General features: G+C 36.2%; 1 protein-coding gene and 2 long non-coding RNA genes across 13 annotated transcripts in view; 1 reads left to right on the forward strand and 2 right to left on the reverse strand.

Moving 5' to 3' along the window:
* The window catches only part of LOC26535268 (gamma-interferon-inducible-lysosomal thiol reductase), a 114,240-nt gene extending 104,960 nt beyond the window's left edge, over positions 1–9,280 (reverse strand). For 2 of the 11 annotated variants that reach the window (XM_043206861.1, XM_015199118.3), the window contains exon 1: positions 8,899–9,058. In XM_043206861.1, coding sequence (XP_043062796.1) covers positions 8,899–9,003 — 105 coding nt within the window. In that variant the 5' untranslated portion in view covers positions 9,004–9,058. Of the gene's footprint in view, positions 1–2,115; positions 2,385–2,439; positions 3,948–8,898; positions 9,063–9,264 lie in introns of those variants that run through there. The other 9 variants (XM_043206859.1, XM_043206855.1, XR_005560298.1 and 6 more) reach the window with 8 other exon arrangements.
* A 6,155-nt stretch (positions 9,281–15,435) lies between these two features.
* Positions 15,436–20,228, reverse strand: LOC120320760. The gene is made up of 2 exons (XR_005560302.2): positions 19,951–20,228; positions 15,436–15,822 (listed from the first exon to the last, which is right to left on the reverse strand). It is a non-coding gene; the product is annotated as an uncharacterized LOC120320760 (long non-coding RNA).
* LOC120320758 lies at positions 16,123–21,070 on the forward strand. Its single transcript, XR_005560299.2, has 2 exons — positions 16,123–19,763; positions 20,225–21,070. It is a non-coding gene; the product is annotated as an uncharacterized LOC120320758 (long non-coding RNA).
* Positions 21,071–23,022: the final 1,952 nt, after the last annotated feature.

Here is a 23,022-nt window from a genome sequence, read left to right on the forward strand (position 1 = left end):
AAAGGAAAGCAGATGGTAAACTACATCCAGTTTTTTACTTCTCAAAAAGGACAACGGATACAGAATCAAGGTATCATAGTTTTGAACTGGAAACACTGGCAGTAATATATGCATTAAAAAGGTTTAGAGTGTACCTACAAGGAATTGAATTCAAAATAGTAACAGACTGTAATTCCCTCACAATGACGTTGAATAAAAAAGACTTGAACCCAAGAATAGCAAGATGGGCCTTGGAATTACAGAATTATCTGTATAAACTAGAGCATAGATCAGGAACTAGAATGAAACACGTTGATGCTCTTAGTAGATGTAATACGATTTTGGTAATAGAGGAAAATACGTTCGAGGACAATTTAGTTATATGCCAAAACAGAGACGAGAAGTTGAGAAAGATTAAAGAAATGCTAAGTAAAGAAGAAAGCGAATTATATGAAATGCGAAATGGTGTGATTTACAAAAATGTTATGTCCCGGAAGCTATGGAAGAACACGCATTGTATAAATACCACAATGAGTTAGGCCATGTAGGGAAAGACAAAGTTACGGAAATGGTCGGTAAAAATTAATTGGTTTCCAAATGTTAGAAGTAAAGCAGATGAACATGTCTAAAATGTAAAGCTTTCCAAGGAAGAAATGGTAAGCAAGAAGGAACTGTTAATATTGTACCAAAGGGGAATACAACATTCGAAGTTATACATATAGATCACTATGGTCCGGTAAATGAAAAGAATTCTACGACAAAACATGTATTAGTAATTGTTGATGGATGCAAAAAGTTTGTGAGATTGTATCCAGCGAAATCAACAAACTCAAAGGAAGCAATGGAAGCCTTAAGTGATTATTTTAGAGCGTATAGCAGACCAACGACCATTGTTTCAGACAGAGGGACATGTTTTACATCAGATATGTTCGAAGAATTTTTGGAATCAAGAAACATTAAGCACGTCAAAATTGCAACAGGCTCACCACAAGCAAATGGACAAGTTAAGCGAAAAAATAGAGACCTAGGACTCATGATTAGTAAGCTCGTAGATGTAGAAAAAAATGCACAGTGGCACAAAGTTTTGGAAGATGTAGAGTATGCAATGAATAATACAAAGCACAGAAGCATAAATGAGCACCCAAGTATAATGCTGTTTGGAGTGAATCTAAAAGGAAAAATGCTAGATTGTTTAAAATAAAATGTATTGGAGTCAATGCTAAAAAGAAAAGAAATTAATTTAGAGAAAATTAGACAAAATGCTGAAGCTTCGCAGGAAAAAGTACAGAACTATTATATAACAAGAAATATGTTGACGCTAAACGACTAGAAGCAAATAAATACAAGTTAGGAGACTACGTTGTGGTCAAGAATTTTGATTCACCAGTTGGAGCGCCTAGGAAATTAATAACCAAATATAAAGGCCCCTATGAAATCGACAAAGTACTAGACAATGATAGGTATTGTATCAAGGATGTGGAAGGTTTTCAGTTGACACAAACACCATACGATGGAATATGGGCGGCTCATAATATTAAACCATGGCTTCGAGAAAAGAATTCGGTATCAAATAATAAAAATATAAAATAGAAAAATGATAAAGAAAAACAAAAGTCTAAGGTAAATGTACATAAGAAAACCAAACCAAATGTAACAAACACTGAAATAAGTAACGAAAATGTAATGATTACAAGAAGTAGAGCGGCGAGGATCAGGAGATCCTAATTATCAGGATGGCCGAGCTCTAGTAATTGTATATAAGCATAGTAGTATAAGTCCCATTGCAATATTAGAATGTAAGAACCTAATTATAAGAGTCGCGAATGTAAACAGTACACACACACTTGCTGAATAAATGAAGAGCCAGTCGTCGTTGAACTGTCACAGAGCGCACACTAAATATATATATTTGAAAATAACTACATATACTCACCCAGTACATACAACATAAATAAAAATATTTTTAATTTTTCTTTGTTAATTAATTATTAATCATTTTATTAATTTTGAATATCAATATATATTACACTTAACAATAAATAAATAATATTCAACAAAAATACATATATATTTAAAGTATATATATGTGTATTTGAAAATAGCTTCATAATATTACGTTATTTTTCAAAATGAGAGAGATATTCTAAACACATCTATAACATGCATACAGTCCTTGCCCATTGTAAGACTTTGTTGCAATACTAGGCATAAAAGCCTGTTTATTGATATACTTAGACTTGTAGTAGTAGTTAGTAGTTTAGACTTAACAACTTGATGACGATTGATCCTCCGACATAGCATCCGCGACACACCAATTTCTATGCTTGGACGAGGGATCGTCGACATCTTTTACTACTTCACAACTTGACTCTATTTTCACAATCCTAATTTTCCAGCACACGTAGCTTGAAAATATTGTATATACTTAGCGGAAACAGGGGCGACTACTGTGTTTCTTACCTATGATTTCAGCGCTCTTGAGGTGTTTCTGCACCCACCATCTGCATTTCTCCATTTCCACTATCTCCATTTCAGTGAGTTCTGTTTGGCTTGACTAATGCCAACTCAATTCAGCTCAAGCCAGCTGTAGTTAGCTGTCGCATTAATATGCCGCCAAACCCATTCCTAGAAGCATCAGTAGTTCGGTTTGTTGTTTCCCTGTTATACAACTGCAGGCCAGGTTTATTCGACAGTATATCCTTTAGCTGTTTGGCTTCAAAAATAAACTCGGTGTCTTTCTGTAACAAGTGTGTCAGCGGTTTGGCTATTATTGCATACCCTCCTACAAATTTTCGAAAATCCTGTTAATCCTAAGAACGCTTGGACATTTTAATGTTCTTGGGTCGGGTAAACTTCTTTTTTTCTCTCCTGGCCAGGTTTTGCCGTCCTCCACTGTGTGACCCAAAAAGATGATCCTCTTTACCAAGAAAGATAATTTGTTCCACTTAATGCGCAATCCATTTTTAACTCCCTCTTCCAGGACTTTCTTTAACTGGACTATGAACTCCTCGTTTGTTTGAGCGAATATGATTATATCGTCAACGTAAATCTGCGTGACATCTTTTTGTATCAAGTTTTGAAAAATGGCAATGACAAAACGGTTAAACACGGCAGGTGAGTTGCAAAATCCAAACGGTGCTTTGCAGAACTCAAATAAATCCTCCTTGGTTTTAAGAGCAGTGTAGCTACGACTAGACTCTTCGATCGGTACATGTAAGAAGCTGTTCTCGAGATCCATGACAGTGATTTTGCAGATTGCAGCTTTTCTAGCAGTTGCAGTTTTCTAGCAGCGAAACTTTCTCTGAGAACCACCCTGTTCAGCTGACGGAAATCAAAACAAATTCTGTTTGTCCCGTTTTTCTTCTTCACTCCGAACTTTTTCATTCTTATGCCAATCGTCCACTTGGTCTCTTACTGCGGCCGCTTCCATAGCTGAATACCGACTTGGTTGGTGGATTTATTTTTTCGTCCGGTACAATCCTCGTTTGTACAGGACACTAGATTGGAGATTCAGCTGGCTTGTAATTCTCGACCAACGGTTGAATTATCGGCTTAAATTGTTCAGAAACGCTTAAGTTATTTTTGGTCATGACAATATTGTATATACTTAGCTCATTATGTCCAGCGCTGTCTTGTCGCGCTGAAAGTTCGTGAATGTTTTACGCCGGTCAGTTTCCTAAAAACAGAGTTGCAAGCAATTGACACATCCGCTCCAGTGTCCACCAGACAATTTATATCAACTCCGTTCACGTTTATCGCTTTATGTCATTTTGAAGACTAAACCACCTGCACAGATCTGGATACTTTTGGACACTCCCTTGCAATATGTTGCACGCCTTCACATTTAAAGCATTTTGTATCTGTCTTGCAAACCTTTCTCAAGTGCTCAGCTGACCAGCAATTAAAGCAACGAGTACTTCGGAGGCTGGCATTGTAAGTGTTTTTCTTGTCACCACTGTACGACTAGGCTTGATTGGACATGCACCTTCATTAGTTTATTATTTACATTTATCAGAACCGAAATATGATCAGGCAAGAATGCCGATCCGTGTCAGCACTTTGGGCATGCGCGACCAACTGCTCGCTTATGTATGTATACGACACTCGTTTTCTCTTTAGATATATGTATGTATATAAGTTATACATAAGGAGAGCAATATGTGCTTTGCAGAGCTATATGTGCTTGGGCGGCTACTCCGCGTAGCTTTTAAGCCCTTAGAGACTCATTCAATAAAAGAACACAACAGCGACCAGTAGAGTCCCTCTCTCAATAATAAAGAACGAACTAAAAATCATTTGGAATATCATGGAAATCGGACAAAAAGTACACTTTCTAAGCCCACAAGCCGCCCAAAACTGCCACTCGCACACTTTTGAAACATTTCTTTATTTTTTTATTTAACTTTTGTTTATTTCTTTTTCTATCAATATCATCCGGAAAATACTGATAAGTCGCCGGCCTGCCATAGTGAAGAAATACATATGTTTAAATTAAAGCCATATGTTTTTTAGTAAAAAAAAGCATGTGTATAGATGTGATAGATATTTGTCAGAGCATTTTGAGTTTGCTATTGTGAAGAAAATGGATTAAGAGAAAGGAAAATACAGTTGATGCAAAAACTTGCATCGTTAATGAGTTCTCGGACACTGGCCTAGGAAAATTAACCATTTAGGATTGGTATGCTAAGCTTAGACGTGGTGAAATGAGTACAGAGGAGCGTTAAAAGACTGGACGCCCAAAAGAGTTGTTATTAACAAAAACGTCAAAAAAAAAACCTACAAAATTTTATAGGATGACCGTAAACTAAAATTTAATGAAATAGCTGACACTCTAATGATATCAACTGAGCGCGTACTTCAGATAATTCACGAATGTTAGGTTATGAGAAAGCTCTGTATAAAGTGTGTGCCGCGCGAGCTCACTTTTGATCATAAACAACGAAGTGCTGATGATTCGGAACAGTGTTTCAAGATGTTTAGGCGTTATAAACCGGAGTTTTTTCGATATGTGACAATGGATGAAATATAGCTCTACCATCTAGCACACAATGAACCCTCTCCCAAGCGATCAAAAACCCAACGGTCGGCTGGTAAGGTCATGGCGTCTGTATTTTTGGATGCGCGTGGAATAATTTTCATTTATTACATTGAAAAAAAAAAGCACCATCAACAGTTGTTATTGGACAAACGGTATAATCGCCGGACGAAAACGCAAAAAATTGGCCGCATTTGAATGAAAAGAAAGGACTGAGAAATTGTACTACAATTAGGAGTGTCGTGTATTACCCTTGTTGGGAACTATGTTGCAAAAAAAAAAACAAGAGAGAACACTATACCATTGGGAGTGCAAAGGAGAGACTTCAACACTGACTGTTCTTAACGCATTGTGGGCGTAAGAATGGGCGTGGCGAAATTGTGTTTGGCAAATCGGTATAAATTTACATGACCAATAAAAAAATGTCAATTAAAACATTTTTAAGAAGAGTGGGTCGGAAAAGCTTCCTCCTCCCTGTACAAACTTTTAAACGATTGTAGTATACACTAGAGGGCTGCATAACACCATTCTCTTTGTTTGCATTTAGAGTACTCATTCGTTTTAGTATGTATTCAGAATACAATACATACCATTCAGTTGTCGCGATCTCTTTGCGTTCACTTCGTATGCGTTCGGAGTTTTGGGAACCCGAGCGAAATGAAGTCAATGAATGCGCGCGAAAACTAAATGAAGCCAATGAATTTTCAATAGAAATTCAGAGTACTCTGAATACTTTATATTGTCATTGTGTAAAATAAGTTCGGACAGCGCGGAGGTAAGTCTAAGTTTTCTGTGTTTGTGTATTATTATGTGCGTGTGCGTCTTATTTAATAATATTGTAGCATTTGTCTAATACGAAAATATAAATTGTTAATAAATATTTAAAAACGAATAGTAAAAAAAAAATAATAAAATCGTTTATACAGCTAACCGTCAGGCGACGCATCGTTTATCGAGGAGTCGGCGACTGTAATAAAACAGAAATTGGAGAACGGTGTATATTCGTTAAAGGGGAAAAGAGGTCGTAGCAAAGTCTGGGTTTTTTTTTTACAAGTAAATGATGAAGATGGAAAGCAGATAAAAGATTTTGTGGCCTGCAAGATCTGTAAAAGTGTTTATAAATTTTCCGGCACCACCTCGAATTTAGTTAAACATAAGTGCTATATTATAAGCTGTCGAAATAACCATGTCCTAACCAATGTTAATTCTGAAACAAAAAAGGAAGCCACCGCAATTGCTACGAAGTGGATAGTAAGAAATTGTCGGCCATTTAAAATGATTGGCGATACTGGCCTCAAAAAATTTGTCACGTTCTTGTACGGCGTGGGAGCAACGTACGGTGCTAACGTAGATGTCGACAATCTTTTGCCCCATTCGACAACAATTTCAAGGAACGTGGCATCGTTATATGAAGAGCGCTTTGGTCCAGTTAAAGCTGAAATTGGAAAGTTCAAGCGGTTTGGCTATGCAGTCACCAGTGACGTATGGACAGACAATCATTTAAGATTGTCTTATCTGTCCTGTACCATACATTAAATAAAAGAGGGCATTTTCGTATACCGACTTTTAGCAGTAAAGTCTATGAAAGGAGAATCCTGCACAGGTAATTGAATTTAACTATAAATTGAATGACAAAATGATTAATGCTAGTTATTTAATTATTTTTAGGTGTAAATATTCGTACCAAACTCATGGATATTTTACAAAATTTCGGTTGCAACCTTGATGAAGACCAGCCTGTGATTGTTACGGATAGAGGTTCTAACATGATTGCGGCTTTCCAAAAATACGATCATATTCACTGCGTCAATCATTTATTGCACAACATTGTAGAGGCAACGGTAAAACAAATTACAGAATTCTCTAAACTGGTTGATAATTGCAGTAAATTAGACAAGGTTTTTAAGAAGTCAGGCTCAAATTTTTTTTTAAATGAGACGTTGAAGAGCTTGTGCCCAACTCGATGGATGGTTTTCTTTCTATTGAAATCTATAGTGGGAAATTGGATTACGATTTCGAACACTTTAAAAGAAAAAAACCAAACTGCTAGAATTAAAAGCATTCATATAAACCAACTTACAGGTATCACAGGAGTTCTTGAAACATTTACCGACATATCCAAAAAATTTGAAAGCTGCCAATTTCCTACTATTCATTTCACAATCCCATATATTAACAAATTAAAAAAAGCCTGTCAACCACAATTGTCCGATAGTGACCTTGTCTCCGATATAAAGTTAACTCTTTCCCAACAAATAACACAAACAATTCTTCCCTATGTTACAAAATTCCACAAAATTTCTTTATTCCTATTTCCACCAATAAATAAGTTGCTTCAATTTGCAGAAGAAGAAAAAAAATGTTATTCAGAATTGCAAGGCACTCTTGGCCCGTTTTAAATTTGAAAATTTCGAAATGGAAAATAAAGAAAATGTACCAGTACATGATGATACATTTGACGACTTCATCGAAATACGTAGTGACAACAGTGATCATATCGATCAAGAAATTAATATGTACATTATTACAAACACTACATATTTTGACGGATTTAATTGTCTGGCTTGGTGGAACGAGCCTAAAAATATGTTCCCAAACTTGTATAAAGCCAGCTGCAAAATTTTTTATATACCAGCAACTAGCGCTGCCTCTGAAAGAGCATTCTCAGACGCTCGCAATTTAATAACAGATAAACGTTCTGCCATTTCGCTTAAATCGGAAAATATTAATAAAATTATGTTTTTACACAATAACATTAAAAATTAAAGAAAAAATATATATATATTTATAAGATAGGAATATAATGTATTATCAGTTATGTAATAATAAACAATAATATTAAAACACAAATTAAGCATCTTTTATTGAAACTCACACACACACACACATACGCAGACAAGACATACGAATCACCTATTCACTTTACTCGGTCTTCACTTCATTCGTTTCAGAATGTGCCGTTTGAATTGAATGAATTGAAGTCGGCACTTCACTTCGTTCATTTGCAAACGCGCCGAATTCACTTCGTTCGTTTCAACACGAACGTCTCATTTTCCGGTTTGAATGGTGTTATGCAGCCCTCTAGTATACACCGATTAACGGGTTTTAAAATTATTTTAAATCTTTCAGAATTGGACTCGATTCATAAAATATAATATATAATCAACTCAGCTAGTGAAATTGGAAAGGAGGCTCTTCAACACAAACAGTTTTTTGCGGTTTGTGGGCGTTAGTGGACGTGGCAAAAAGTTTTCCTGCAGAAATTTACATTACTGACAAAATATCAAAACATTTTACAAAAGTGAGGGCGTCGCAGCTTTGGGCGGTTTGTGAGCGTTAGAGTGGGCGTGGCAAAATGAATCGACAAACTTGCGCTGCGTCTATGTTACTGGAGTCTGGATGCTGCATCTGAACTTTCTAGCTTTTAAAGTCAGGACAGACAGAAGTCGTACAGACGGACATGGCCAGATCGACGCGGCTATTGATCCTGATCAAGAATATACATATATACTTCATATGGTCGGAAACGCTTCCTTTTGCCTGTTACATACTTTTTAACGAATCTAGTATACCCTTTTACACTAGGGGTAACGGGTATAAAACGATTTTTTATTAAAAAAAAATGACATTTTTTCGTAGGGTATGTATATGAGAAAATTATTAGTTTGAATATAATCTATACACTTTTGTTTGTTTTTTATTAACTAATATCGGTCCGAATCCTTGGCTAACCATAGCAAAATTTATTTAAAGACGGAGGACAGTCTAGATTAAATGCGTAAGGAAAAACTTGCCCTAATTTATTAATAATAATCAATCAAGACTAATTTATTAATTGTAAAACCGTAAAACATTTTCTATCTAATTTAACGATAAATACTTACTGTTAAAACTGGGAGAGTTGAATACCTCAATAGTATTATAAACAAACAGACCAATGCAAAGACCACAAATAATTTAATATGAGAACGTTTAAGTGCCGGCAGCATTTCCACAAAGTAATTTCCCTCCTCCTAAATTGATAAAAAAAATATACAGAAACTTACAAAGCCGAATAGTTCATCGGTTTAAAGATACTAGGTTTTTAGAATTATATCTTAGTTCCACCCTGCTCTTTTTATAAGAAAGATTCAATTTTAATGTTCTATTCTCTGGAATTCATCAACAATATTTTCCGTTTTAGGTAATTTTCTTCCTATTACATCAGAATCAGAATGGTTACAAGCAACATGATTTTATTAAGTTCGTACAAACTATGTTGTGAAACCCTAAATATTATTTATAATTTTATTGATTTATATATTTTCTATTTATATGAGCGACAGATGATAACCAAAAGTCGCTTCATTTGTTGTGTTTGCTCTGTGAGCATCTGATAAATATATCGATATATTCATGGTGAATGATACATTTATATCGCTACATTTTTGGTCCGAATATTAAATATGCAGGCATGCTTCGGTAATCGTAATTTTTTTCGATTAGAGGCAAATTGTACGATTTCGTTTTTAGGTGCTCTAGTTTTCGCAAGATTCTTGGTATCGTTTTGCTATCGGAATGTTTCGTTTCTCATCACTTCTTGCTGCTCAAACACCTGGTTTATTTTATTTGTGAAAATCAAACAACGTGAAAAATGTATTTTATATTTGCAATAGCTTGTTTTGAAGCCAGGAGAAGGCAAAAATTGGAGGTCTTGTAAAAATCTAGCGCTGCCACCTTTACGACAGTTTTAATTCCGATGTTCGCACTTACTTTTTTAATTAATTATTGAATTCTATCGCGATAGCTTTTGGCAACGTACTTTTGACCCCTTACCAAATCGTAAATTGTTGTTGCTGACGACAACATTTTATTTACATATTTTATAAAATAATAATTAAAGTGTCAGAATGATTTTGTGGTGATGTGGATTAAAAGTCAATAGACCACTGAGTAAACTTAATAAATAAGTTCTGATTTGATATAAAAAAAGGCATTTACTTCTTATATCGGCTTGACACAAGTGCCCGTTTTACAAATCGAAAAATTCGTACGATTTCGAACACCGGAGCACCAATTTTTCGATTTCAAATCGAAATCGAAAAAATCTTACGAGTTCGATTACCGGAGCATGCCTGATAGTTTTACTTTGGTCACTCATATTGGTAGTTAGCGAAATTACTTAAGTGAATAGATTTAAGAAAACGTTCTTACAAACTATTAAAATTAACTTCAGTGCTATAACACTTGGCACAGACAAATGCAATCTGTGTTTAACAGAAATAAAAATAAGTAAAAATTCAACCTTCGGGGCCAAACAAAAATTTACACTTAAGGACATGGTTTTAAAAAATCGATATTTTTATTATAAATTAAATATTTTTTGTAAAATGTTTTGCAACATCGATGTTTTCGTAGTTTCAAATGCCTAACTGATAGTTAGGAAATCAATGATACTAATGGTTTTGGTAATTTTAATGAAATCTATTTCATTGATTCATTTCTATTATACCCGTTTACTCGTAGAGTAAAGTTGAAAAGTATGTAACAGGCAGAAGGAAGCGTTTTCGACTATATATAGAGTATATATATTCTTGATCAGGATCAATAGTCGAGTCGATCTGGCCATGTCCGTCTGTCCGTCCGTCTGTCCGTCCGTCTGTCTGTCCGTCCGTATAAACGCTGAGATCGCAGGAACTACAAAAGCTACAAAGTTGAGATTAAGCATACAGACTCCAGGGACATAGACGCAGCGCAAGTTTGTCGATTCATGTTGCCACGCCCACTCTAACGCCCACAAACCGCCTAAAACTGCCACGCCCACACTTTTGAAAAATGTTTTGATATTTTTTCATTTTTGTATTAGTCTTGTAAATTTCTATTGATTTGCCAAAAAACTTTTTGCACGCCCACAAACCGCCAAAAACTGTCAGTGTTGAAGACTCTCCTTCGCACTTTCACTAGCTGAGTAACGGGTATCAGATAGTCGGGGAACTCGACTATAGCGTTCTATATGGTATTTGTTTTATTTTTTATGTTTAACTAACTTGTGAATTGGTGTGTTTTTGGAAAAAATTAGGTTTTGTGATAGCTTGGCTATTTGTAGGTCTCGAGGGAATAGGGAATAGAGGGAATATTTTATTCGTAGAGTAAGTTATTTGTTGGGGTGGAGCGAGGGCTAGACAGATTCCGGAGTTGAATGGTGTTTTTATTTTGATTATAACAAATTTTTTTGGCTATGGCCGTTGCCTTCGCGACATCTAGTAGTGTTTACGTGTTACAATTCAATTTAAGACTAGATAGACATTTTATTATATTAAGCTTATTGTGGAGTTTGGGTAGAAGTTTATGTGTGTGTTCCATATATATTTATTGTTTATGGGCATTCCAAGAATTTTTAAGGAAGTAACTGTAGGAATTTCGATTTTGTTGCAGCTAATCTTGCTTTTTACATACGTGGAGGTATTTGCATTTGGATAGGGATGCTCCTGAGTGGGAGGCCAAATTTTCTATATCGTTTAATAGGTTGTCTAATCTGAAGTTTGTATTTGTGTTTTTATCGAATTTTATTATAAGAAAGAAATCGTCGGCGTATGCATTAAATTTTATTTCTTTGTATAGGGATATGATGTTAGATAGTTTATTGAGAGCCATGAATTGAGGCCTGTTTTCCATTCCTGCAATTGGTGGATTATGTAGAGCACACCTACTCTACTAAAGGCTCTTAAAAAATCAAGAGTGACGACGGAGGTGTGCATTTTTGACTTCGTTATGCGATAGTCTACTTTTGTCTTTTTTAAATCCGAGTTGGTTGTCGTTAAGTAGGTTGTTATTTGCCACTAGCCAGCCACCAGAGTCTTTTCGCTATTATTTTATCTAACGATATTAAACAACAGTTGAGAGAGATGGGTCGGTATGAACAAGTTTTTGTTTTGTCGGTGTTCGATTTGGTATGTGGCTACTGAATATTTTATTACATAGTTTTGTTGTTCTGCTTTTTGTTGTGGGGGAGCTAGTTTTTATCATTCGATATGAAATTCTATTAAGTCCAGGAGCAGATCCATTTAATGTTTGTAGGGCTGAGATAAGTTATGTTTTCTTCTATGGTTTGGGAAATTGGGGAGGGGGTATAGTTATGTAGGTTATTTCTATATTTAATGTTTCGGAACTCCTCTAAAAAGTTCAATTCGCCGGAGAGGTCAAAAAAGTATTGTGCAAATATGTTAGCAAATTCGTTCCCAGTTGGCTTCTTTTAGTTTAAAAAAGGGTCTGCTGAATTTTTGTATATTGGTTGTTGGGAATAGGGTCGTGATAATAAGTAAATGGTCGCTACCATGAAGGTAGTAGTATTTTAAACTTGGCGTGAAGGCTAGGATTGGAGGTCGATGTGTGTGTAAGTTCGTGTGTTGAAAAGTGTGAGTAGATTTGTCGTTTAGCAGAATAAGTGGCGTATTGTCAATGAAACTTTGAGTTATTTTCCTTCGTGTAGTTGTTGTTGGGGAGCCCCAGGATGGGTGCCATCCATTAAAATCTCCCGTAATTAGAAAGGGCATTGGTTGTATATTAAATGTGTTTTGTAGTGTCCGGTTAGTAATGATTTGGTCGGAGAAATGTATGTGGTAAATTTGTTTAATTTTAGTTTAGATTGTATATTTATGGCTTTTGCTTCTATATCGCTTATGAAGTTGAGGACAGTGTACTGAATTCACTTGTGCTACGCCCCCAAATCTGTTGGTGGCTATATTTGTTAATAGTTTGTAGTTGATTGGGGATAGAATGTTATTAATGTATGTGTGTTTCTTGAAGCGAAGTTATGTGAGGAGCGTTTTTTTTTTATGAGAATATGGAGTTGGCTGTAGTTGTTTACATATCCTTCTTAATTTCCATTGGATTATAGTTAGGGACATTTGTGGGGAGATGAAATATGAAACCTAACTTAAGGGTGGTGTTAATGATTTAGGTTTAAGTTTGTTGATTTTGTTTAGAGCTTTGGCCTTTATTTTGGGTGCTTTGAAGTTAGTAGATAGTTTATTAGACTTATCTTTCGGGAAGATTTTTAATTTTAGGTCTTCTGTGCGTTGTGATAAGTATGACGTAGATGGTTTTCTGGTAGGTGTGGGGTCAGTGTCTATGTCTTCTAGTTTGTCGTAGCCGTGATGGTGATGGTGTGGGAGCGGTTGGTTTATTAGTAGAGTTGTTTTGGGTGAGTTGTTTATGTTCGGTTACTGTTACTTCCACATCTGCGATTTTTGTTAGTTTCAGGAATTTCTGGCTTTTAATTCGTTTTTGGTTTTTATTATTAGGCTCTCCGTCTCCTGTTAGTTTTCATCCCTCAACTTCTCCTCCACAGGTAAAGTCCACAGATTTCGTACAATAAATGGTAATACTCTTTCAAAAGAGTTGTTATCTTTCCTTTTAATAACAATACATTTGGGTTGCCTAATTGGGATTGGTATGATTTTGAGGTAATTTTGTAAATGTCTGGTGGGTCTGTCATAATAGTTTTTTAAGGGCTTGAGCCCGGGCTAGAGGTCTTGGTGTTTTTGTTCTTGTGTTTTTTTTTCTCTTTGTGTTTGATATTTGTATATGCCAAATTCTGCTGATAAGAGTTTTGGGTTTACGCGAAACAAGACTTTAAACTGTAGTGACACGACTTATCTGTTCGGAGGTTGAAGTGGTACTTCATTGATTTAAATAGTTATAGTTCATTTTAATAGTTATATTATATTATTTAAAACAATACAATTCTAATAAAGCAAAGAAACTAGTCGCTTTTTTGTTACGGAACTGCTTCTTTCCTTGAGGGCTAGCACCAGATCTCAGGATGGACTTCCCCTAATGCCATGCCAGGCTGTACAACCTATTTTTGATAACTTAAAACGTCTTACAGGATTCTTCGTTGCCATCGTTATCCAAAAGAAATAACAATAATGAAATAATCAAACATAAACCTATTCCTGATTTAAAATGTGATGATGTTGGTGGCTTGGATGGTTATTTACGGTGCCCTAATTTCCCAGCTTCTGAAATTCGGCTGTCCCTCCCACATCTGCATACTGTCGTCTGAAGCTGCAGCATGTAAGTAGCCGACTCCCAGCTCAGTGGAACATTGCTTACCAGCTGGAGCCAGCGAGTGGGAAAGGGAAATAACTTACTTTAAAACACATTCACTGTGAAAGTGGGGACCAATGGCTAAACACTTTGCAGTCTGCAATTTTCAAATCTGAGCTCCGGTTTTCGAATTCATAAAATTTAGACGATTTTTAAGACGAGAACCTTTGTCTGGCAGAAATGAAAAGTTAATACCTTATTTATATCAAACAGATCTTATTTACTACGGCAAAAATTGTATACTCAGTGGTCTGTTGATGTTTATATCACCTCAGTACAAGATCAGTCTGCGACTTAGTTATATTATAAAAAATTTAGTTGTGACCCCAGGCAGGTAAAAATACTCATAAAATATTAAATAATTCATTAATTTTAAGAAGGGCCAAATGTGTTGTTTGTAATTAATGCTATATAATTTAATTACTTAAATAGTCAAAAGGGAGTAAAAAAGTAATTTCGAACATCGAATTTAAAACTGTGTAAAAGGTTACCGCTCTAGATTTTCCTAAGCCCAGTAATTTCTGGCTAAGTATGACGTAGATGGTTTTCTGGTAGGTGTGGGGTCAGTGTCTATGTCTTCTAGTTTGTCGTAGCCGTGATGGTGATGGTGTGGGAGCGGTTGGTTTATTAGTAGAGTTGTTTTGGGTGAGTTGTTTATGTTCGGTTACTGTTACTTCCACATCTGCGATTTTTGTTAGTTTCAGGAATTTCTGGCTTTTAATTCGTTTTTGGTTTTTATTATTAGGCTCTCCGTCTCCTGTTAGTTTTCATCCCTCAACTTCTCCTCCACAGGTAAAGTCCACAGATTTCGTACAATAAATGGTAATACTCTTTCAAAAGAGTTGTTATCTTTCCTTTTAATAACAATACATTTGGGTTGCCTAATTGGGATTGGTATGATTTTGAGGTAATTTTGTAAATGTCTGGTGGGTCTGTCATAATAGTTTTTTAAGGGCTTGAGCCCGGGCTAGAGGTCTTGGTGTTTTTGTTCTTGTGTTTTTTTTTCTCTTTGTGTTTGATATTTGTATATGCCAAATTCTGCTGATAAGAGTTTTGGGTTTACGCGAAACAAGACTTTAAACTGTAGTGACACGACTTATCTGTTCGGAGGTTGAAGTGGTACTTCATTGATTTAAATAGTTATAGTTCATTTTAATAGTTATATTATATTATTTAAAACAATACAATTCTAATAAAGCAAAGAAACTAGTCGCTTTTTTGTTACGGAACTGCTTCTTTCCTTGAGGGCTAGCACCAGATCTCAGGATGGACTTCCCCTAATGCCATGCCAGGCTGTACAACCTATTTTTGATAACTTAAAACGTCTTACAGGATTCTTCGTTACCATCGTTATCCAAAAGAAATAACAATAATGAAATAATCAAACATAAACCTATTCCTGATTTAAAATGTGATGATGTTGGTGGCTTGGATGGTTATTTACGGTGCCCTAATTTCCCAGCTTCTGAAATTCGGCTGTCCCTCCCACATCTGCATACTGTCGTCTGAAGCTGCAGCATGTAAGTAGCCGACTCCCAGCTCAGTGGAACATTGCTTACCAGCTGGAGCCAGCGAGTGGGAAAGGGAAATAACTTACTTTAAAACACATTCACTGTGAAAGTGGGGACCAATGGCTAAACACTTTGAAGTCTGCAATTTTCAAATCTGAGCTCCGGTTTTCGAATTCATAAAATTTAGGCGATTTTTAAGACGAGAACCTTTGTCTGACCATGTCCGTCTGTCCGTCCGTCTGTCCGTCCGTCTGTCTGTCCGTCCGTATAAACGCTGAGATCGCAGGAACTACAAAAGCTACAAAGTTGAGATTAAGCATACAGACTCCAGGGACATAGACGCAGCGCAAGTTTGTCGATTCATGTTGCCACGCCCACTCTAACGCCCACAAACCGCCTAAAACTGCCACGCCCACACTTTTGAAAAATGTTTTGATATTTTTTCATTTTTGTATTAGTCTTGTAAATTTCTATTGATTTGCCAAAAAACTTTTTGCACGCCCACAAACCGCCAAAAACTGTCAGTGTTGAAGACTCTCCTTCGCACTTTCACTAGCTGAGTAACGGGTATCAGATAGTCGGGGAACTCGACTATAGCGTTCTATCTGGTATTTGTTTTATTTTTTATGTTTAACTAACTTGTGAATTGGTGTGTTTTTGGAAAAAATTAGGTTTTGTGATAGCTTGGCTATTTGTAGGTCTCGAGGGAATAGGGAATAGAGGGAATATTTTATTCGTAGAGTAAGTTATTTGTTGGGGTGGAGCGAGGGCTAGACAGATTCCGGAGTTGAATGGTGTTTTTATTTTGATTATAACAAATTTTTTTGGCTATGGCCGTTGCCTTCGCGACATCTAGTAGTGTTTACGTGTTACAATTCAATTTAAGACTAGATAGACATTTTATTATATTAAGCTTATTGTGGAGTTTGGGTAGAAGTTTATGTGTGTGTTCCATATATATTTATTGTTTATGGGCATTCCAAGAATTTTTAAGGAAGTAACTGTAGGAATTTCGATTTTGTTGCAGCTAATCTTGCTTTTTACATACGTGGAGGTATTTGCATTTGGATAGGGATGCTCCTGAGTGGGAGGCCAAATTTTCTATATCGTTTAATAGGTTGTCTAATCTGAAGTTTGTATTTGTGTTTTTATCGAATTTTATTATAAGAAAGAAATCGTCGGCGTATGCATTAAATTTTATTTGTTTGTATAGGGATATGATGTTAGATAGTTTATTGAGAGCCATGAATTGAGGCCTGTTTTCCATTCCTGCAATTGGTGGATTATGTAGAGCACACCTACTCTACTAAAGGCTCTTAAAAAATCAAGAGTGACGACGGAGGTGTGCATTTTTGACTTCGTTATGCGATAGTCTACTTTTGTCTTTTTTAAATCCGAATTGGTTGTCGTTAAGTAGGTTGTTATTTGCCACTAGCCAGCCACCAGAGTCTTTTCGCTATTATTTTATCTAACGATATTAAACAACAGTTGAGAGAGATGGGTCGGTATGAACAAGTTTTTGTTTTGTCGGTGTTCGATTTGGTATGTGGCTACTGAATATTTTATTACATAGTTTTGTTGTTCTGCTTTTTGTTGTGGGGGAGCTAGTTTTTATCATTCGATATGAAATTCTATTAAGTCCAGGAGCAGATCCATTTAATGTTTGTAGGGCTGAGATAAGTTATGTTTTCTTCTATGGCTTGGGAAATTGGGGAGGGGGTATAGTTATGTAGGTTATTTCTATATTTAATGTTTCGGAACTCCTCTAAAAAGTTCAATTCGCCGGAGAGGTTAAAAAAGTATTGTGCAAATATGTTAGCAAATTCGTTCCCAGTTGGCTTCTTTTAGTTTAAAAAAGGGTCTGCTGAATTTTTGTATATTGGTTGTTGGGAATAGGGTCGTGATAATAAGTAAATGGTCGCTACCATGAAGGTAGTAGTATTTTAAACTTGGCGTGAAGGCTAGGATTGGAGGTCGATGTGTGTGTAAGTTTGTGTGTTGAAAAGTGTGAGTAGATTTGTCGTTTAGCAGAATAAGTGGCGTATTGTCAATGAAACTTTGAGTTATTTTCCTTCGTGTAGTTGTTGTTGGGGAGCCCCAGGATGGGTGCCATCCATTAAAATCTCCCGTAATTAGAAAGGGTATTGGTTGTATATTAAATGTGTTTTGTAGTGTCCGGTTAGTAATGATTTGGTCGGAGAAATGTACGTGGTAAATATGTTTAATTTTAGTTTAGATTGTATATTTATGGCTTTTGCTTCTATATCGCTTATGACGTTGAGGACAGTGTACTGAATTCACTTGTGCTACGCCCCCAAATCTGTTGGTGGCTATATTTGTTAATAGTTTGTAGTTGATTGGGGATAGAATGTTATTAATGTATTGTATGTGTGTTTCTTGAAGCGAAGTTATGTGAGGAGCGTTTTTTTTTTATGAGAATAAGGAGTTGGCTGTAGTTGTTTACATATCCTTCTTAATTTCCATTGGATTATAGTTAGGGACATTTGTGGGGAGATGAAATATGAAACCTAACTTAAGGGTGGTGTTAATGATTTAGGTTTAAGTTTGTTGATTTTGTTTAGAGCTTTGGCCTTTATTTTGGGTGCTTTGAAGTTAGTAGATAGTTTATTAGACTTATCTTTCGGGAAGATTTTTAATTTTAGGTCTTCTGTGCGTTGTGATAAGTATGACGTAGATGGTTTTCTGGTAGGTGTGGGGTCAGTGTCTATGTCTTCTAGTTTGTCGTAGCCGTGATGGTGATGGTGTGGGAGCGGTTGGTTTATTAGTAGAGTTGTTTTGGGTGAGTTGTTTATGTTCGGTTACTGTTACTTCCACATCTGCGATTTTTGTTAGTTTCAGGAATTTCTGGCTTTTAATTCGTTTTTGGTTTTTATTATTAGGCTCTCCGTCTCCTGTTAGTTTTCATCCCTCAACTTCTCCTCCACAGGCAAAGTCCACAGATTTCGTACAATAAATGGTAATACTCTTTCAAAAGAGTTGTTATCTTTCCTTTTAATAACAATAAATTTTGGGTTGCCTAATTGGGATTGGTATGATTTTGAGGTAATTTTGTAAATGTCTGGTGGGTCTGTCATAATAGTTTTTTAAGGGTTTGAGCCCGGGCTAGAGGTCTTGGTGTTTTTGTTCTTGTGTTTTTTTTTCTCTTTGTGTTTGATATTTGTATATGCCAAATTCTGCTGATAAGAGTTTTGGGTTTACGCGAAACAAGACTTTAAACTGTAGTGACACGACTTATCTGTTCGGAGGTTGAAGTGGTACTTCATTGATTTAAATAGTTATAGTTCATTTTAATAGTTATATTATATTATTTAAAACAATACAATTCTAATAAAGCAAAGAAGCTAGTCGCTTTTTTGTTACGGAACTGCTTCTTTCCTTGAGGGCTAGCACCAGATCTCAGGATGGACTTCCCCTAATGCCATGCCAGGCTGTACAACCTATTTTTGATAACTTAAAACGTCTTACAGGATTCTTCGTTACCATCGTTATCCAAAAGAAATAACAATAATGAAATAATCAAACATAAACCTATTCCTGATTTAAAATGTGATGATGTTGGTGGCTTGGATGGTTATTTACGGTGCCCTAATTTCCCAGCTTCTGAAATTCGGCTGTCCCTCCCACATCTGCATACTGTCGTCTGAAGCTGCAGCATGTAAGTAGCCGACTCCCAGCTCAGTGGAACATTGCTTACCAGCTGGAGCCAGCGAGTGGGAAAGGGAAATAACTTACTTTAAAACACATTCACTGTGAAAGTGGGGACCAATGGCTAAACACTTTGAAGTCTGCAATTTTCAAATCTGAGCTCCGGTTTTCGAATTCATAAAATTTAGGCGATTTTTAAGACGAGAACCTTTGTCTGGCAGAAATGAAAAGTAAATACCTTATTTATATCAAACAGATCTTATTTACTACGGCAAAAATTGTATACTCAGTGGTCTGTTGATGTTTATATCACCTCAATACAAGATCAGTCTGCGACTTAGTTATATTATAAAAAATTTAGTTGTGACCCCAGGCAGGTAAAAATACTCATAAAATATAAAATAATTCATTAATTTTAAGAAGGGCCAAAGGTGTTGTTTGTAATTAATGCTATATAATTTAATTACTTAAATAGTCAAAAGGTATAACTCAAAAGTATAACTCAAAAGGTATAACTCTTGAAACAGTTGAGATATTTTCAAATTTTTTTTTAATGAAATTAATTAAATTTAGTACCTTTCGATTAAGTGGTCAAACTATATGGTTTTAGGCAGTTTTCTCAATTTGTTTCCAAATTCATAAAATTTAGGCGATTTTTAAGACGAGAACCTTTGTCTGGCAGAAATGAAAAGTAAATACCTTATTTATATCAAACAGATCTTATTTACTACGGCAAAAATTGTATACTCAGTGGTCTGTTGATGTTTATATCACCTCAATACAAGATCAGACTGCGACTTAGTTATATTATAAAAAATTTAGTTGTGACCCCAGGCAGGTAAAAATACTCATAAAATATAAAATAATTCATTAATTTTAAGAAGGGCCAAAGGTGTTGTTTGTAATTAATGCTATATAATTTAATTACTTAAATAGTCAAAAGGGAGTAAAAAAGTAATTTCGAACATCGAATTTAAAACTGTGTAAAAGGTTACCGCTCTAGATTTTCCTAAGCCCAGTAATTTCTGGCTACTCCTGGTTTCAAAACAAGCAATTGCATATAAAAGGTATATTTTCACGTTGTTGTTTAGACAAAAAAAATAAAATTTTGAAAAGAAAAAAATAAGTCAGCTGTTTGAGCAGCAAGAAACGATGAGAAACCGAACCATATTATAGCATTACTTTAGAGAACATTTTGCGAAGAGCACTTAAAAACGAAATCAGAAGATTTTGCCAAAATCGAATTTAAAATCAAATTACAAGTACCGGAGCATGCCTCTATAAAACAGAGGATTTAATTCGAGTAAATATTAAAATCTTATCCAGGCATGCTCCGGCATGCAGGGAGCTCGTAAAAGTACTAGGTGCTATGGTGCCGCCTTGCGCTTTGAAAATGTCAACCTGTTTGCTTCAGCAGTAAGTTTTTCAGAATTTTTTTTTTATCAACAGCAACAACAAGAAAAACGGCTGATTCAGCTACTCGAAATTTTGTTAATTATTTTGACATGTACAAATGTGGCGCACAAATATTATTTCTTATGTATAATATATGAAAGCAACTAATGGAGTAGCTCTTATTGCTCACTGCCTTTAAAATTCTTTGAATATTGCAGACCAATATTGATGGTCAAAAACGCACTCAACGAGAACAGCGATATAATGTATTTTTTTTATGTATTGTAAATGCCCCCCATGTCGGGGTCAGCAAAATGATGGGCTTATAAGCTTTTTCATTAGCTGGTTTTTGCGCAATAAAACGACGATTTATGTGTGTTACAGTTTTTAAAAATTATGTTTTATTTGCTGGCTTGAACGAACTCAAATCCTAGTTGATTTTCATCGGACGACTATAAGAAATAAATGCCGTAGTAAATATATCGTATTACTTTCTAGCGAACGCTAGATTCCCGACAATTTTAATTTTGTGTATAATATTTATTTTTCTTGGTTGGGCTGATATTGAAATTTGTGTGGCAAGAAAAGGACATTTTCATAGGATGTTGAATACGTCTGTTGAATCATTTTTGCAGAATGTGAAATGGTTTGATTTCATGTAATCTAGGTATGCACAATGGCGCCTTAGATACTTTAGGGTTACAAAAATCATAACTCTTGAAACAGTTGAGATATGTTCAAATTTTTTTTTAATGAAATTAATTAAATTTAGTACCTTTCGATTAAGTGGTCAAACTATATGGTTTTAGGCAGTTTTCTCAATTTGTTTCCAATTTTGACAAATACTTTTTATTTGTTTTCTCTAAAGATGCTAATATAGTAAATATTTAATGTTTTAAAAACAAAAAATAAATCAATTTTAAAGACAAAATAGTTCATTATTTTTTATTTTGTTAATTTTTCGTCAATTTTTTTTTCATCTTATTCTACAATATTTAATAAGACAGAACAATTATAATAATAATTAATTATTATACATTCATCTAAAATCATTACAAAGTGCCCGCCATACAATTTTGTACTAAGCCGTGCCAAGCCGCGCGTTTTTTACGCTGAATTGAAAGTGTCTTTTGCCCTGGAACGTAATCGCTACGTCAAGACGTTCGGGACGAGAAGGTCTCCGAATTGAGACGCAGGTAGCTGAGGTCCAGTACGACGAAGCACGAGTAGCCCAGAAGCGCCCAACAGGAGAAGCCAAACCAAGGAGGGCACAGGATAAGTGGCAGGGATTGTGATGAGAACTCTGTAGGAGTCCGCGAACTTGAACCAGGCGATCGCCTAGGTGTGTCCGTGCGATCCGAACAGGCGTGATACCGGCACCACCAGTCCGAACCAGACGTGGGGTTGACGTGTTGCTGTTCCACAGGCGTTTGCCACATCCGCCACATTCAGGACGACAGGAGCGGCGAGACAGCGGAACGAGGCCGGTGGACAATCCATCCAGCACCAAGGCCGGATAATCAGATTCCTTTGTAAGTCCAAGCACAAATAAAGATCTAAGAACGAAACTGCGAGTGTTATTACTGTTAACCGGGTGATCACGTTATTCTATAAATTTGGTGGGACAAACGCATAAACTCTACTGAGCTAGCCGCACGTATTCCGTAGCGAGCAGACAAACAAAATCAGTTCGATACATCTGGCGCTCAAATAACGTGATTATCCCGGCAGTAAACGCAAATTAAGACGGAGAACGACCCACAGCTCACAGCAGTCTGGACAGAATTGGAGGCGGCATATCCAGACAGACCAGTTCCAAGCGTAAAGGTGACAAAGTCTGAGCATGGAGGAGATGCAGCGGGAAGGTCAGCGGAGGAAGACGAGCAGGGAAAGAAGGCGAAGTATAGAAAGACCCAGGTCCAGCCAGCCGGACTACGCAAAGGTGGCGAAGCAAGTTAAGGAATGGTCTTTTCGTTTTGACGGAGAAGAAAAGCCTCTCGAATTCCTGGAGTAGGTGGAGTGGTCTGCAAACACGTACGGTTTGGACCTAAACATGATTCCCCGAGCCATGCCGGAATTAATGCAGGGAAAGGCTCTGAAATGGTACATAGCCAACAACAAGCACTGGAGGACTTGGGCCGAGTTCATAGACAGTTTCCAGACGTACTTCCTGCCCATGGGATATTTCACGAAGCTCGCGGACAAGGTTAGGCCAAGCAAGGCTTTAGGGAGGCATTCAAGGACTACATGGTGGAGATGCAGACCCTGATAAGACCCCTTGGGTATGGGAAGAATGAAACGCTGGAGCTCATCAAGGAAAACTGCACGCCAGACCTCCGAAAAGCG

This window comes from Drosophila yakuba, chromosome 2L (assembly GCF_016746365.2).
Source record: "Drosophila yakuba strain Tai18E2 chromosome 2L, Prin_Dyak_Tai18E2_2.1, whole genome shotgun sequence".
NCBI classification, from domain to species: domain Eukaryota; kingdom Metazoa; phylum Arthropoda; class Insecta; order Diptera; family Drosophilidae; genus Drosophila; species Drosophila yakuba.